The sequence below is a fragment of the Magnolia sinica genome, chromosome 18 (assembly GCF_029962835.1).
Source record: "Magnolia sinica isolate HGM2019 chromosome 18, MsV1, whole genome shotgun sequence".
Lineage (NCBI taxonomy): Eukaryota > Viridiplantae > Streptophyta > Magnoliopsida > Magnoliales > Magnoliaceae > Magnolia > Magnolia sinica.
This window is the reverse complement of record NC_080590.1, coordinates 21,913,977-21,930,144: the sequence shown is the minus strand read 5'-3', so window position 1 is coordinate 21,930,144 and position 16,168 is coordinate 21,913,977. Positions and strand designations below refer to the sequence as shown.

General features: G+C 41.4%; 1 protein-coding gene across 1 annotated transcript; it reads right to left on the bottom strand.

Moving 5' to 3' along the window:
* Positions 1-3,343: 3,343 nt before the first annotated feature.
* On the bottom strand, positions 3,344-4,721 carry LOC131233625 (protein BRANCHLESS TRICHOME-like). Its single transcript, XM_058230406.1, has one exon. It carries the CDS (start codon positions 4,305-4,307, stop codon positions 3,399-3,401), a length of 909 nt encoding a protein of 302 aa, XP_058086389.1. The 5' UTR covers positions 4,308-4,721; the 3' UTR covers positions 3,344-3,398.
* Positions 4,722-16,168: the final 11,447 nt, after the last annotated feature.

Sequence of the window (16,168 nt, the reverse complement as noted above, 5' to 3'; positions counted from 1 at the left end):
AATGTCCACTTTGATTTTTACAGGGTCCAATTTGATGTGTATGTGAAATCCATTATAAGCATTATATGTGTCATCCCACTTAAGCCTAGGGAAAAAAAATTCAAGCTGGTCTGTGATTCAGGTGGGCCACACTAAAGGAAACGAAATGATTGGGGAGAAATGTCCACCCTTGATTTTTCTATAGGGCCCACTATGATGAGTATATGAAATCCACTCTAACCATTAGATTCCCCACCTAAGTTAGGCTTGGAACAAAAAATCAGGCTCATTCCTGATTTAGATGGGATACACCAAGGAGAAAGTTTAGAAGGTGGGCTTTGCCCTATACACTCTTTCCAATTGTATTCTTTCAAATTGTATGGTCCACCTAAATCACAAATGACGTCTGGTTTTTGGGACTTAAACCTAGCAATGGGTGAGATGCCTAACCGTCAAAGTGAATTTCATTTACACATCATGACAGGGCTTTGCGCGCACACACACACACACATACGTGTCCACCTAAATCACAAATGACATCTGGCTTTTGGGACTTAAACCTAACACTGGGTGACATGTCTAACCGTCAAAGTGAATTTCATATACACATCATGATAGGGCTTACTCTTTTGCTTGCGCGCACGCCCACACACACACATATACCACCTTTGTAGGAGAACCTCTTAGGGCCCGTTTGAGCAGGTGGTTTGAAATGGATTGAATGGTATTAGGGTGGATGGCATGGATTTCTAGGTAATGATGGTGTTGTTATTAAATTGTCTTGAGATCCATGGGATTGCTATCTCTGGATTGCTATATCCAGTATGTTTGACACACCCGGCCAATCTCGGGATTAAACCTTCTCATCCCTTCCAATCCCTCGAACCAAACACGTCTCTGGCAAATTTGACTAGATTAAGGTGGATTGGATGGGATTTAAAGGTAATGATGGTGTTGTCAGTACATTGTTTCGAGACCCATGGGATTGGGATAAGATCACTTACTCTGTTTGGCATGCCCGGCCAATCCCGTGATTTAACTTCCAATCCCTTCCAATACCATCCAATCCCTTCCAATCTGACCGGCCAAACGGGCCCTTAAATTGCACACGTAGTTAGCTCTTGTAAATTCAAACTATTCATTCATTCAGTTGGGAGAAAGCCATGGAGCAAAATTTATTGCAATCAAGTAATCCTAAGCTTTTAATCAAAATCATAAAAATCATCCATTAAGATTAATTAGAAAATAAAATAATTCTAATCATCATTTTGAAATATTTAGTAGATAAATATATTAGAAAAAAAAGATTTAAAAAATAAATAATAATAATTTTTACCGTGTTATCTAAGTGTTTGGTTTAATTTTACATTAGTATTTGCAGCTAAATTTGCTGGGACTAGATTAATGAGAAATGGTGAGCGACGTGGCATGAAAGCTATTTGATATTTGACGAGCATGCTCTAAAGATTTCAAAAAACAATATCTTTTCATATTGCCTTAGTGTTCAGGTTATCTCCGGATAAAGACATATAACTGCTAACCGCCACAGCAGCATTGGAACACATTTTGATTGTTTGAACACTTTTGCACCATGACTTGTCCCTAATTATAGGGAAGAACGGACAGTGCAGATTGATGATTGGACACCCGACTTGTCGCTTAAAGCTTTGGGTGATGTTGGCAAGACAATTACACTTCTACCATGAATTTATCATGTTAAGTAGGGCTGGGCTGTCAACAGGCTGGCCTTGGGGTTGACTTGGGTTCGAATTTTGAACGGTTTTCGCGGGACTTGCTGGGCCCGTCCATTAACAGCCCCAAAGTTACGAAGACTAATTGCCGGAGCAAAAGTACCATGGACAATTGGTGTTATAGGTGGTAGAAATAGTGGAGATAATCAATGCCAGAAGCATTTATTAGTGTTTCTGTTGGATTTTAGGCCACCCAAAATGGGAGTGGTCCATATTTCTGATTGTCCAACCATCTTTTGGTATGTGCCCTATGGAGTGACACAAGCCAGAGATCCTGACTCGTGTGACGCAGCCAAGTGTCAACGTGGCAATTTTGGGTGGGTCCTGGACGTTCATTGGAGGTCCCATGGGTGCATATCTACCATCCTGATAGCAGCTCGGCCCACTCAACAGATGAGCAACACTTGTAAATTGAATGTGGACCCTTGTTGGGTCCGTTTCAACACTGACATCATGGATCGAGTGCCGTGTGTGTGTGATTGTGTGTGGTCCATGTGTAAAAAAAATATGGACGGTTGTCTTCGTACTTGCGTGCCGACCTGATTCGTAGTGGGATAACCCCTATATAATCGAAGTTTTGGATCATTGCAATCCGTCAATGTATCTTTTTGGGTGTCCCCAGTCCAAGATGATCACAACCATTGTCTTCACACGTGCCAGCTTGGCTCACATGTGAGAAATGCTAATTGTACTCGCTCGAGTGCACTTTGAAACTGTGCTCGATTCATGCTCTGATGACTCGTCCGAGTCGCATTTGACTCGAGAGAGTCGACTGGACTCATAGACTAATCAGTCGACACGAGCTGACGAGACAAAGAACCATGACACAATGCGCACGTGCGAGAAATCATGCCCATTCAAAAAAAAATCATGTGTACATGATCATCAAGTGGCCCATCGTGTCTAAGAAACAAAAATGAACAGCTGAAAGAAATTGACCAAAGGTACCAACCCTGTGTACCCGCATGTTGGACAGACCAACGGTCTGGATTAGTAGAACATGGCCCCACTCATTTGATAAAATAAATAAACTAAGACCAGACCACATGTAACCATTATTCAAATATCAAAGTTAAACGTACACTTTCAACTCACGGCATAGGACTGTGACAACACCAACCACAATCACAACCTGACTCACCCTGCATCCGGGTTGACTCGGACGAGTTTCTTCAGATTCTTCCCAGTCTTAAAACGAATCATCGGCTACCATGAGCATTTGTCATAATTCACCAAAACACAGCGCATTATCCGCCAGGAAACGTGGCATCACATGCACATTAATCTGGACCGTCCAAAATTGCAAAACTCATCCTGGTAAGCGGACGGTGTGGATGTCCTTAACCACTAGATTTCCTTCATTGAATTTGGATCACTACCATTTTCTTCTAGCCATCCATTTAATGGACACCAAATCAATGGTCACGATCATTCGATCAGTGCAAATTTCTATCTAGGCATCATCCAAGATGATCCAGTCAATTCAGACGGCCGCGACCAACGGTCATGACCATTGGTGATCACCAAGGTCACCACATCAATGGTCATGATCGCTTAATCAGTGAGAGTTTCTAGCTACGCTTCATCCACAATGTAGCAGTCAATTCAGACGGTGCAGATCAATCCCCCAAAAGAATAATAATAATAATAATAAACAGTATGCAACATTCATCCAACAAGGAGATTGATGGAGTCAGGTCCGTCTCCACCCAGACCGACGGGATTCCTCTGTCTCATAAGAATCCGCAGCTGAGCCTTCTGACACTCGAGCTTTGACCCTAACTGCCTCTCTCTGGAACCCACGGCTCGAACCACCCTCGGGAATTCCACAAACCCTCTGATCCCTCTCCTGATATGAGGGTTCTCTGCTTCGGGCGATCCCCTCCGTTGATTACTTGATCGCACCTTCTCGCCATTACTACAGCTCGAATTTCCCAAACTACCCACAGTCAAATCGCTATTCCCCAAACTATCCTCCTCTCCCTTCTCTTTCACCCTCATCTCTTCCAATAATACCCTCGCATCCGCCAGCTTCATCTGCACTCTTTCCTCTCTCCACACCTCAGCGATCCTCAGCATCTTCCTTTCTTCATCCATCTCTCTCTTCATCCGCTCGATCTCCGCCCTGTTCGACGCGACCTCCTCCGCAAGCTCCTCGCACACGCGCTCCGCCGCTTCCCGGCCTTTCCGCTCCTCCGAAGCCTCTCTCGCCATTCTCTTGTTCAGCAGCTCCGCGTTCCTTCGCATTCTGCGTTCGTATTCGATTCCGGCCTTCAATTCCTCGATCTGGGCCCGCGCGCGATCGAGCTCAGAGGAGACACGTCGGGTGGAAAGAGAGAGAGACTGCTCGTCGGAGTACATGGGCGGGAAGAAGGTAAAATCTCGAAGAGAAGGGGAGAGAGGTGATTGAGTACAATGTTGTTGTTGTTGTTGTTGTTGTCGTTGTAGTTGTGGTTGTTGTTGTGGGTGTTCAGAGTCATAGAAAGGGTTTCCGTAAAGCTTCCAGCTGGGTAATGGGGTGGTCATGGTGGTGGGGTTTGTATGGCTTTCATGGGTTTTCATCATCATCTCTTCCATTTGTTTTTGTTTTTGTTTTTTTTTTTTTTGGAGAGAGAGAGAGAGAGAGAGAGAGAGAGAGAGCGAGGATCTCTATCTCAGGAAAGCAACGGGGCGTGGACCATGTCTGTAGCTGGGGTGACTAACGGGAGTATGAGCATTGAAAAAGGAGGGGTTGTGGCGGGGATATGGTGCGGTAGAGCCGCGATAACCGGAGTATTGTAGAGCAATCTCTCGACATTACACGTGGCTTGCTCATCTACCAATCAGAAATGTCCATCGAGTGGCCCCTATCATGGTGTCGTACGTCTCGAAAATCGCTAGCACGGATTTTCCTTCATCTATCAACTGAATCTCTACTGTTAAACTAATCTTCCTCCTACCGTCAATTTGATGGCCTCTATTTTAAACCGCTCAAAATTCAGAATACGGTCAATTAGATGGACGGTTGTGAAGTTTAAATATATCAATGCCACGTGTACGACTGAGGATTGGTGTTAAAATATCTCTGTTCTACCTCATCTACCATATTGAAGATCGGAACGGTGTCACGTGCATTAGGACCTTCACATCTTCATCGCCATTAAAACGCGGTTGTCGTCGTGGGAATAGTCCTCACCCGCTCAAGGACACTTTTGCTTTTACTGCTGTTGCCCGGTTGTGTAATCCGCGGACTACAGAAATTAAATTCATAGTTTGCAAGTTGAGCCATGCATGTGGATGATCGGAACCGTTGACGAGCTAGATCCCAAACCGGATCATCCATCAAATGAGTTTCTACAGGATATATTCTCATTCAATCTAGGGGATCCATGAAGTAATAGAATGGTGGTCATTTCCTCTTTTGGAAGGTTAGGATCATCACAGAAAACCGTCCATTGTGTATCCATGGCGGACATAACTCCGCGATTCACTTGACTATTTCAAGGACTGCCTGACTATTTTATTTCTTTTGTTTTAAAAGCTAATGCTCCAACTGGGCTGTACCTGTAGACAACCAAGCTGGCAGATGGGATCTAGGAGTTTAGTAGGTGTGGCCCATGTTTATCTTCCGTCGTATAAAGGGAAGCGGATTGGCTGGTGTACCTCACACCAGCTATATAGCTGCTGTATTGACGTCGGGTTTGATAATGAGGTATGTGTTATATCCAAACCGTCCATCCATTTGACGAGCTCGTCTTAAGGCTTTAGATGAAAAATAAGACAGATCTAACTATCAAATGGACCACACTTCAAAAACCAGCGGGGGATTGAACGTCTACCATTGAAACCCTTTTTGGGGTCACATAAGTTTTGGATCAATATGAAATTTGTTTTTCCACTTCGTTCAGATATTTGTGACCTTATGGACAGATTGGATGTAAAATAAACGTTATGGTGGGCCCTACAAATTTTTTAACAGTGAAAATCATTATCTCCGCTGCTATCTATGGTGTGGTTCAGATGATCTTTGGATATGATTCATTTTTTGGATAATGCGCTAAAATGAACTCTAAAAATAGATGAACGGTGTAGATATAATAAATACATCAATGTGGGGCCCATGTAACTTTGATTTCCTTTGAACCGTTCGTACAACTCGGAGCTCGAGGAGCGTCAGTGCTCGTCTTCGCACGACACGTACCTACAGCAGCTATATAGCTGGTGTGAGGTACACAAACCAATCCGCTTCCGGTATAAAGATCAGGCCTGTATGGTTATCAGGTGGGCCACACTTATCGTGAAAATTGGACGGTTTCAGTTCATTGGCCAACAGTACAGTGTCCACATTCAACTTACAAGCGAGACCCACATGATCGGACCCCGCCCGTCCCAAGCTATGAACCGTGATGTATGTGTTTCATCCATACCGTCCATCCATTTTTCCACATCATTTTGTATTCCAAGAATAAAAATGAGGCAGATAAAAGGCTTAAGTGGACCACACCACATGAAGCAGTGGTGATAATGACACCCACCGTTGAAAAGGGGCCTCTATGATGGTTAACTTCCATCCAACCTGTAGATGTTTAATCCCTACTGCGTGGTCTACTTGAGCCTCATAACTATTTCATATTTTGTATTGTAGCCTAAAATGAAATGGGAAAATGGATAGACGGTGGGGATAATAAAACCCATACATCACGATGGCCCCTCAAAGCCCATGTCCGTTCCTAGGCAGGGACGAGCGGGTGTAGTACCCGATCCGCGTCCCACGTGAACAGTTGACGGGCTCACAGAAGTGCATTGAAGGTAATCGGCCCGGATTTCTGCCACATGAAGTTAGTTGGGGCCCACCACGTCCTCCACTTTGTGGTGTGAGTTTGTTACACCTTGTAAGATGATAACAACAGCCCATCCACTGTGCACGTGACATGCTTCACATAACTCGCTCCAGACCTCTAAATCGTTGACCATTTACGGATTGAGAACAGATGTAGAACAAAGTTAATCAGAGTATCCTGACCTTTAATTTCGTGGACGTGAAAGGGACGGTTCAGAAGCAAATAAACGGTGGCGCTAATCAAACAAGAGAAGTACATCCGATTTCATTTTTGGGATCTACTCCATATAGAGTGGGATCCACCTCGTGAATGGCATGGATCCAGCACACACGTGTAACGCTGTGGTGTAGGATTTGAGATACTACTCGCGCGAGTATCCATCTATATTAGCACGGCCAATTTAATGAGATAAATGCTTCGACAGAGGTAAACTACTCTTTTAAGGGACGCGGATTGCGTCGTACTCCCGCCCGTCTCTAGCCCCGAAGCGGGTCCACAATGATCTATCGGTTTATCCACGCCGTCCATCCATCCCCTCGGATCAGTTTAATGTTTGTAAAAAATAAATGAGGCAGATCCAACGCTCAAGTGGACCACAACAAATAATAAGCTTAGTTACATTAAATGCACAAGCATTAGATGTCAGTTGCATCAAATGAAAGAGTCACCTGTAGTGTGGTCCAATTGAGCGTTGGATCTGCCTAATTTTTGTTAATATAACTTAAAATGATCCAAGAAGAGGGATAGACGGCGTGGATAAACCGATAGATCACAGTGGGCCGGCCCACAGAACTGGCCGTTCGTGGCTAAAGACGGGTGGGAGTAGGACGCAATCCGCGTCCTCTTTTAAGACCTCACTCAACGATAACCTGTCCCCACACGTCAAGTTGGCACGTGTATAGATCATCTGAGCCATGTACATGGTCGCGTCCATCGTGTGATGATCTAGACAGAAAAATCAGTTCGGTGAACTTACAGGTAGGCCACACAACTATCAAAACGGCATAAATAGATTTAAAAATGTATATAGACCGTAGATCATCTATAACGTTGGTTCCACGTTATAGAAGGCTCAGGTGTCCTAGTCTGCTGGTAGATGTAAGCGTGGATGGCTAATTCTAGACGCCAACGTGATTACCAGGCTGAGGTCGACCCGAGCCATTCATTTTTGGGCCTAAAATATAGGCCTGGGCCCGTCCAAGTTCTTCCTCTGAGCCCATGCTTCTTGACTATAAACCAGAGCCCAGCTGGAAATGTAACTTGGGTTCTTCTTGGACCCAAAGCAAACTCGTTTATTGCACGTGTCAGATTTTGGTAGACTTTGGATCGGCTATAAAAACTACAATTGAGTTTTCACACAAATAATGTACGATGCCACCTATCAATTTGGGTGATAAAAATAAAATGGCCAACGGTCCAAATTCAAGAGGAAAATTCGGGGTGGGACCGACACATTTATGAATGGTGGGGTTGCATGTGCGCACGTGCATAGACATGCATGACCAACCAAAAGGGGAGAAGATAAACAGAAAAGGATGCAGAAGTCAGAAGGAGGCCATGTGGGAGGAGGAATTATAGTAGAGATTCGTAACCCAAAACTCACGCTCACTTATTTTATCCCAACAGGTAGATTTCTGGATATCCAATGCACTCAAACCCTGAAAAATGATATTGAATGGTTCAGATTCCAGGAAAAGAAGGTCCTCTATCAGGTGATAGGAAAGCTTTTGGGCCCATCGTGATTTCTATATGCCATCCAACCCGTTAATAAAATGAGTGGGACCAGGAGGAAGGGGAAAAAGCAAAATACCAGCATGATCCAAGGACACAGAAAGGTGCTGAGGCATTGATTGATCTTCAATAGGGGTGTACATCGAGTTGGCCTCAGCTCGACTCGGCTTGGCCACTAGTTGACCTTAGCTCGAACTCGGTCCTCAAGCCTAACTGGCTAGCTCGGCTCGGTTGGGTCAGCAGCTCGGGCCAGTTCAGGCCGAGTTCAAGCCAAGAACGAGCCGAGTTTTTCTTTGTGTCATCTTCACAAACACTTGGACTGCACTTTCAAAATCCCATTGTCTATTAAAGAACAACAAAGGTTGTTCAGATATTTTATCAAATACCTTCTAAGCAACATAAAAATCTAAAAAAAAAACTAGGTATTTGTTTCATATACATACCTTCCTTGCCACCAGCCACACTTCATCGAGTCATTTCATCAAACACTTGGCGAGCAACATCAATATCAAAGTAACCGAGTGACTGAATTGTTTCTATTCGAGCTGGGTTCGATCCAAGTCGAGTCAAGCTAGGGCCAGCTCGAACTCGGCTCGAACTCATTTTTGAGCTAAAAAATCAACTTGACTCGGCTCAAACTCAGCTTCGAACCGAGTCGAATCGAGCTTTTTCGACTCGAGTCGAGCGAGCTAACTGAGCTAGCTCAATTCGTGTACATCCCTAATCTTCAACCGGGCGGAGGTGAGACAGGTATGAAAATTCCGATAACCCACTTAATGGACTCAACCCATATATCTATAAACATGGTCAATCAAACAATGCAGCAATAAATAAAAGCAATGGAGAAAAGATCATAGCCACTATAATGGCACAGGCACACATATGAGAGATCCAGACCATTCATCTTTTGCATCTTACCATAGATGTCTATGTTAGAAAAAAATAAATTTAAAATAAACAAAAATTATTTTTCCCTGGAGTTTTTTTTTTCCCTTTATTGGATCCCAAGTTGAACGATTTTTATATTAGAATATTGACTAATCTTTTGTATTGGAAATCAAAGATATGTCATGGGATAAATCTCGCTCGTGTGCGATGGGCAGTTATCTCCTCTTGTCACTTTGGTTTTTTCTTCCAGGTCTTCTCTGTAATATTTCTTGGGGCAAATCAATATGAGTAGACTTGGGTTTGTGTGGCTGAGATTGTACAAGTGCACCAGATTAAAGTTATTGATCTTGAAGGAAAGTTGTTCTATCCCTAAGACAAACTTGTTGGGACCCACTACATCATGGATCTTTCTTATAATGATAAAATTGTCTTTAAGACAACGACTATAATATGCCTAAGCTCTGCAGATTACTTCTATTTTATTTCTTCTTCATTATATTTGGATTTTCTGCTATATCTCTATTATTAGATTCAACAATTTAAAGACAAATTTCTCTTCGAATTAAGTCGATATTTTATAGCAACCTAAAAACCCTAAAATTGAGATATTTGATGTGTATAATTTTAAGAGATTGTAGTTAAAAAAATGGAGTTTTATCTTTCAACTCTTTAGCTTATATACATCGTCAAGGAACATGCCTCAACCCTTAGGGTTGATGAACCAGCGGCAACCTTTGAACAGTTTAATTGAAAGAATGATGATCTTCTATGCTGGAAGTACATTCTTAATGCGATGACTAATAATAACTATGATATCTAATATCATCTCTCAATAACCAATGATCTATGGGATCATTGCGAAAAGAAGCCTAGGACAATGGATGCTGAAATGAAGAAATATATGGTCAGTTTGGAAGCTAGCCCACTAGTAGTTGCCCCTTATTTCATAGCAAGGTCACCATTTCCCCCAATAGTAGCTTAAATAGTAACTATGCAACTCTGTAGAGGCACCTAACAAAGGGTTGTAAATGGGTTGGATGTTAGAACAAGACCAATGTAGATGGCCCTTCATTCCATTTGGGCCATAGTGCATGCCTTCCTGAGCATGGCGTGTGCCAAAAATTAGGGCTGGATATTGATAAGGGAGCCACACACGTGCCTTAAATTTAGATTATTAAATTGTTTAACTAGCTGCCCATTTTTCTCATACAAGTTTGACTTGACCGATCATCTAACTAACATTATGTTTGATCTAGGCATGTTCGTAGTGCTCTTTATCTAATGAATGGCCTGGATCTCTCTGATCCATGATCCATCTTCTAGTGGATCTGTCATGTGGCCCCGCATTCTATCAAAATCCTATTAATTTTGCACGAACAACCAGTTACCTAAATTAAAGTGTGGTGTGGACCAAGTCTCGCGCATTATTAGGTGGACCATATTCATGACATTTTTTTCCTTTTTTCAAGGTTAGGATTGTACATGGGTTGGATTTGAGTCCACAGCCTATTGTTTTCTACCATTGGTTTGACGGCTATATTCGTAGGTTGACTTGGATCATCCCATTGATGTGGCTTCTGAAGCATTTTCCATCCATAGTAATTAGATCCACTGGACGAACGATCCCAGCCATTTCTTTCCCACCAACATTCCACAATATATCCATTTATTCCATAAATGCAAATGCAGGCATGATGATTGCCTGGCATAATAATCAATCCTATCCTCTCACAAGGTGGGCCACATTAGGAAAGTGTGTCATACTATATCAGTATTGGATGATTTTGACACAATGTCACACTTGCTAGTCGTTGCATGTGAAAGTTCACATGCATACATAGGTGTACGGTACATTAATGCATTGCATTATGCTTGGTCAAAGGTTAAAAAAATGTTGATGCTTGGCGTGGAGCCAACGTGCGTGCGAGAGTATCACTAGTTACCTGTTTTTGGAATTATTATTATTATTTATTTTGCCTATTATTTTCTTGATCGTGCTGTGTACTAAGGCGTACTAGAATTTCAGGGCTGAGTTTTGACTAGAGTCACCACTTGCCAAATGAATTCTAGAATCTACGATTGGTTAGAAATTGTGTTAGAAATTGTAAAATCATTTGGGGATTGAAGAATTGTACAATCCTTCTATCCCAATAGATTCTGGGTAAGAGTCACATTTATGAAAATTGAAAGGGTTCAGGCACTATTTTCCATCCTAATGAAGTACAGTTTCGACTTTACATGATTTTACACATTTTTAAGGATTCAATCGAACTTAGTAATACTACATCAAGCCATGCTTCGTAGGGTGTTGGAATCCTAGGTAGGCAAAAGAAAAAGGTTTTAAAAAGATAAAGAAAAGATCGTAAGAAAAGGGTGTGAGTGTGAGCTTTTGCAAGCGTTCTGGAATGTACGGAATGGAGCGTTGATTGATCTAAGATATGAGAAGGAATGGGAAAAACTAGACATCATTTCTTAAGGAAAAAGGATGGTCCAACCATACTCTTTCGCTTTGAGTATCTTCTTCAGCTTGAGTTTAATGCGCTTCCTGGGCAAGACAAAGGGAGTTGTTAACAAGACTATCGGATCACAACAGCCAATATTTTAACAATTGATTGCCAAACTCCAACACTTTTAATTCCTCTAACAGGCATGATTGACTCGACAAATAGCCCATAATCCTCTTTGCCTTTTGTCTGCTACCCAAAACGGTCTGTTGCGACGGGTTTAAATATACCTTCAACCAATGCCTACATCAAGCACTAGTTGAAGATAGGGGTGTATACGAACTGAGCTAGCTCGATTGGCTCGCTCGACTCGACTCAAAAAAACTTGGTTCGAAGCTGAGTTCGAGCCAAGTTGAGCTGATCTTTTGAGCTCGAAAATGAGTTCGAGCAAGCCCCAGCTCGACTCGACTCAGATCGAATCCAGCTCAAATTGAACTAGTTCGGTGACTCGGTTATTTTGCCATTAATGTTGCTCACCAACTGTTTGATAAAATGACTCAACGAAATGTGATGGGTGATAAGGAAGGTTTGTACATGAAACAAAAAAAAATTTCTTTTTTTTTTTTTCTTTTTTTTTTTTTTTTTAAATGTTACTTAGAAGGTGTTTGAAAAAATACCTGTAAAACCATTGCCTCCGTTTGCAAAATAGTGAGTTTTTGAAGTTGCAGTTCAGGTGTTTGTAGAAATGCCTCAATGGCTAACTCAGCCCGAGCTGTTGACCGAACCGAGCCGAGCCGGCCAATCAGGCTCAAGGACCGAGCAGAGTCGAGTTCGAGCTGAGGTCAGCCACTGTTCGAGCCGAGCCGAGTTGATGCCAGCTCAACTCGGTTCGACTCAATGTACACCCCTGGTTCCGTATTTTTACCTTTTGCTTTTAGCAAAGGGCCCACCCTGAGTGTGTCATTATTACTATGGTGGGGTGTTGCTTTCAATAATTGGCATCTCAGATACCTGTCATGGAGTTTTGTCATTTTTTGCACTGTAATAGTTGCATTCGAAGATTTTGAGGTTTCTGGGATTCCATATGTTAGCAATTCTCAGCTTCGGTGATTGTCTCCAAGGATGTCGAGTACCACTTCGACTTGATTTTTGTGAGCCTTTTATACGGTTGGAGTTTAGGAAATATGGCTTAGTCGTCATTGTATTTTTTAAAATGTTCGTACGTCACGAGAGATTGACTATCATCTACGTGGATTGGGCTATGGCCCTGTCAAACCAACCCGCTAATCATCTTCAGGTTGCACTAGGAATCTTTTGTAGCTAAATTGCTTGGGCTTTTGAAGTTTCTCGAGCTGTCCAAAGTTGGCCTTATTCATGATATTCATTTTTGGCTTTCTGAGGGACCCTGATGATTTTGCATGCACCGGCTTGGTTGACCCTACATTGGCGCCGATCTACCCTGTGCTAAAAATGCATCTTGCCTACCTTGCATCATCTCTTGACGTTTGTCCAACCTCTTGGAGATGCTTTTACCGAAGCTTAATTGAAGTTATATAAAGAGTAATTTGAGTTTTGTTTTGAGTTGGGTGTCTATACTTGGAGAGACAATTCTAACTAAAGACTTGTTTGGTTGCTAATAAAGCATCCAAATAGTGGGCAACATTCAAAATTTTCAATTGCCAACTACTGTCCGTCCAATGAAAGGTTAAGATGAAACTCTTCAGTCATATGAGCTGAACCAACAGATATCCATTAATAAGTAAGGTTAAAATCAACCAATTAATCTAGCTTTGAGGGCACGGCCTATTGACATGGGCTGCACAATTTCAACAGTTTAACTTGAGTTACACCATCATGGGAACATTCCTTCAATTCATGTGGATGGTTGTCATTCCCCATGAGCATGCAATCTCTATCGAGTTTAACACAAGTACTTCAAGATAATTTTATGCAAGTAATTAACTATAAGAGTTGTAAACTCTAGATTTTAAAAAGGGATATGTAAATAACGCTAGGTCTTTAGTGTCCGACATTTACCTTCTCACACTCTTTGTAAAAAAAAAAAGCAAAAAAGGCCCATTTGGTATACTGTGTTTGTGTAATGTCTACACCGTGCATATAATGCAGTAGTTCATTTTAGAACAATAGTCCAGAAACAAGACAGATTTAAAATTCAAGCGAGTTGCAGCACAAGAAACAGTCAAAACCTTTATGACGCCCCTATGATATTTATATGTCATCCAACCTATTCATAAGGTGAGTTTCTACTGGTTAGGAAAAACAATATATATATATACATCCCAATCCACAAGTTTGATGGCCCCAAGAAGCTTTGGATAGTTGGTGTCCTGTCTCCACTGTTTTCTATTCAATGGCCCAATTTCTTAGGCAATCAGTTGGGTTTCTAGAGACCGTAGAGATTGCAAAATGGGTGCTGAGGGGAGATGATACACCAAGATTTGGTGCATATATTCCAAATCCCATCATTGAATCAGTGGCCCATATCGAGGGACCTCTCTGATACCATGACCAAATAATGTTTTATAAAATAATTTCTCATATATTTTTCTCTATATCAAAGGGTGTATATGTATACCATGCAGTTATATGTTTGTACAATGAATTTGGACACGGTCCAAAGATGAAATCTTTAGGATTTGGGGCCAAGATTGAAAATCAACTGGCCTAATACAACCTTACAACATGCCTCCAGAAACTAGCAGATTGGTGGAATGCAACATTGCGATGTTGTAGATGGTCATCGAGTTCCACAGTTTCAATCTCTGAGCAGTCCATGGATCTTCCAGTACATATCTAGACTTTCCTAAAATCCCATACGGGCATGATTTCATGATTGGCAAGTCTGCTAGGAGTTACCATGGATGGGCCACGTCCAGCAATTATTCTAAACGAATATGTCATACCATTGATTGAAGTTGAATGTATACTATTGAATATTGAAAGGAAAAGAAAATGTGAACGTTCCATGTTCCAATCCACCAACTGATGGTCACGAGTAGCCAGTCAATGTGACTTTTGGACCAAGAATCATTGACATTGGCTTGGAGCAGATGGATGCTTCCGTCATCTGACCAACCGTGCATGTGGTTCCCACAGGGCAATCTTTGTTGGATGGGCATTGAGGAGGTAATTGACAATTCTTTAGCATTTAATAACTGGAAATGATCCATGCAATTTGCAATATATTATAGTTAATTGCAGCATTGTTCACAAAGATGATCTAGTCTTCAATCCTAACCGTCCATCTCAGCTCTTCATGATATCAAAGCAACAAGAATTGCATTGACAATTGGCATACTAGTGTTGGTTGCCCGGTTTGTTTTCTATTGTGCGGGCGTGATAGAATCAATACAACAATTCGATACGAACTGATCAACTTTAACCCCAAGCACCAAAACAAGTAGATACATTTACTATAAACGTATATGAACGTATTGTGAGAAAATAAGTCACTTAATTAGCCACTTTCAGAAGTTTATAACAATTATATGATAATCGAATAGTGGGGTTCTTCCTCCGAAGATGGATTACTTTGTGTCTTCTATAAGAAAAGACTTTCAAAACATCAATGCAAATCAAACCGGAGGAAAAAAAAAAACTCACAATCGTTTATTAAGAGCAAGTGCAATAACGCGCCTCTTAAAAGATCTGCTTGATTTTGGATAGAGAACAAATCTAGTATATAAGTGTAGACTTGGATTATAACTAAATATTATGGTTAAGAATTATCACTACTCCTATAATAAGTTGAGACAAAAGATAAATTGATAGATTTAATTAATTGTTGTTAATTTTTTTCTTTTCTTTTTTGAAATGATCCCGGTTTTGTTGAATTTCTCTATTATTTATAGAGTTTTGCTGCAACTCATTCTTCTAGATCCTTCTTCCATTATTGCAACGATTACAATAGTTAAAATGTCTTCTTAGTTAATTCCATCTCTTTTGTTGATTGCTTGCCTGTGCTCCACTCAAGTACTGCTCTTCACATCTTTTTGTTTCGACTATTTGACCAAGGTTCTTGGTCACATTTTGTTCCCTATCTTCTCTCGGTCACTCAATCTACTGTTGGACACGTCTTGGCCGCTTAGTTTACTTTTGAACACCTCTCGATTATACCTTCTAAATGCCTATCGACAACTTAGTTTACTTTTGAATACTTCCCAATTGTTCCCTTTCTTATTATCTTCTCAGCTGTGATTTCCTAAAAAGTACTCAAATATCTTTAAAAGTTCTTAGCATACTATATCTTTTCCTTGTTACAACACTTGTCTTTTTCAATTGAATTTTCCAAGAGCAGTTAGAAATATGAAATATGATACAACAACTGTTGATGCAAATAACACGTGTTTAAAAATAGGGTACAACAACTACAAGGTGGATGCAAATAACATGTGTGGTATGCTAGACCCGCACCTTAGATCAAGCTTGAGCATGCAGTGGGACCCACTTATGACGTGATGTTTGCACAAGATTGGCGGGTGTACCTACTCTCTTTAGTGTGAGAAAGTCTCCTGGAAAAACGATGCTGTTTGGA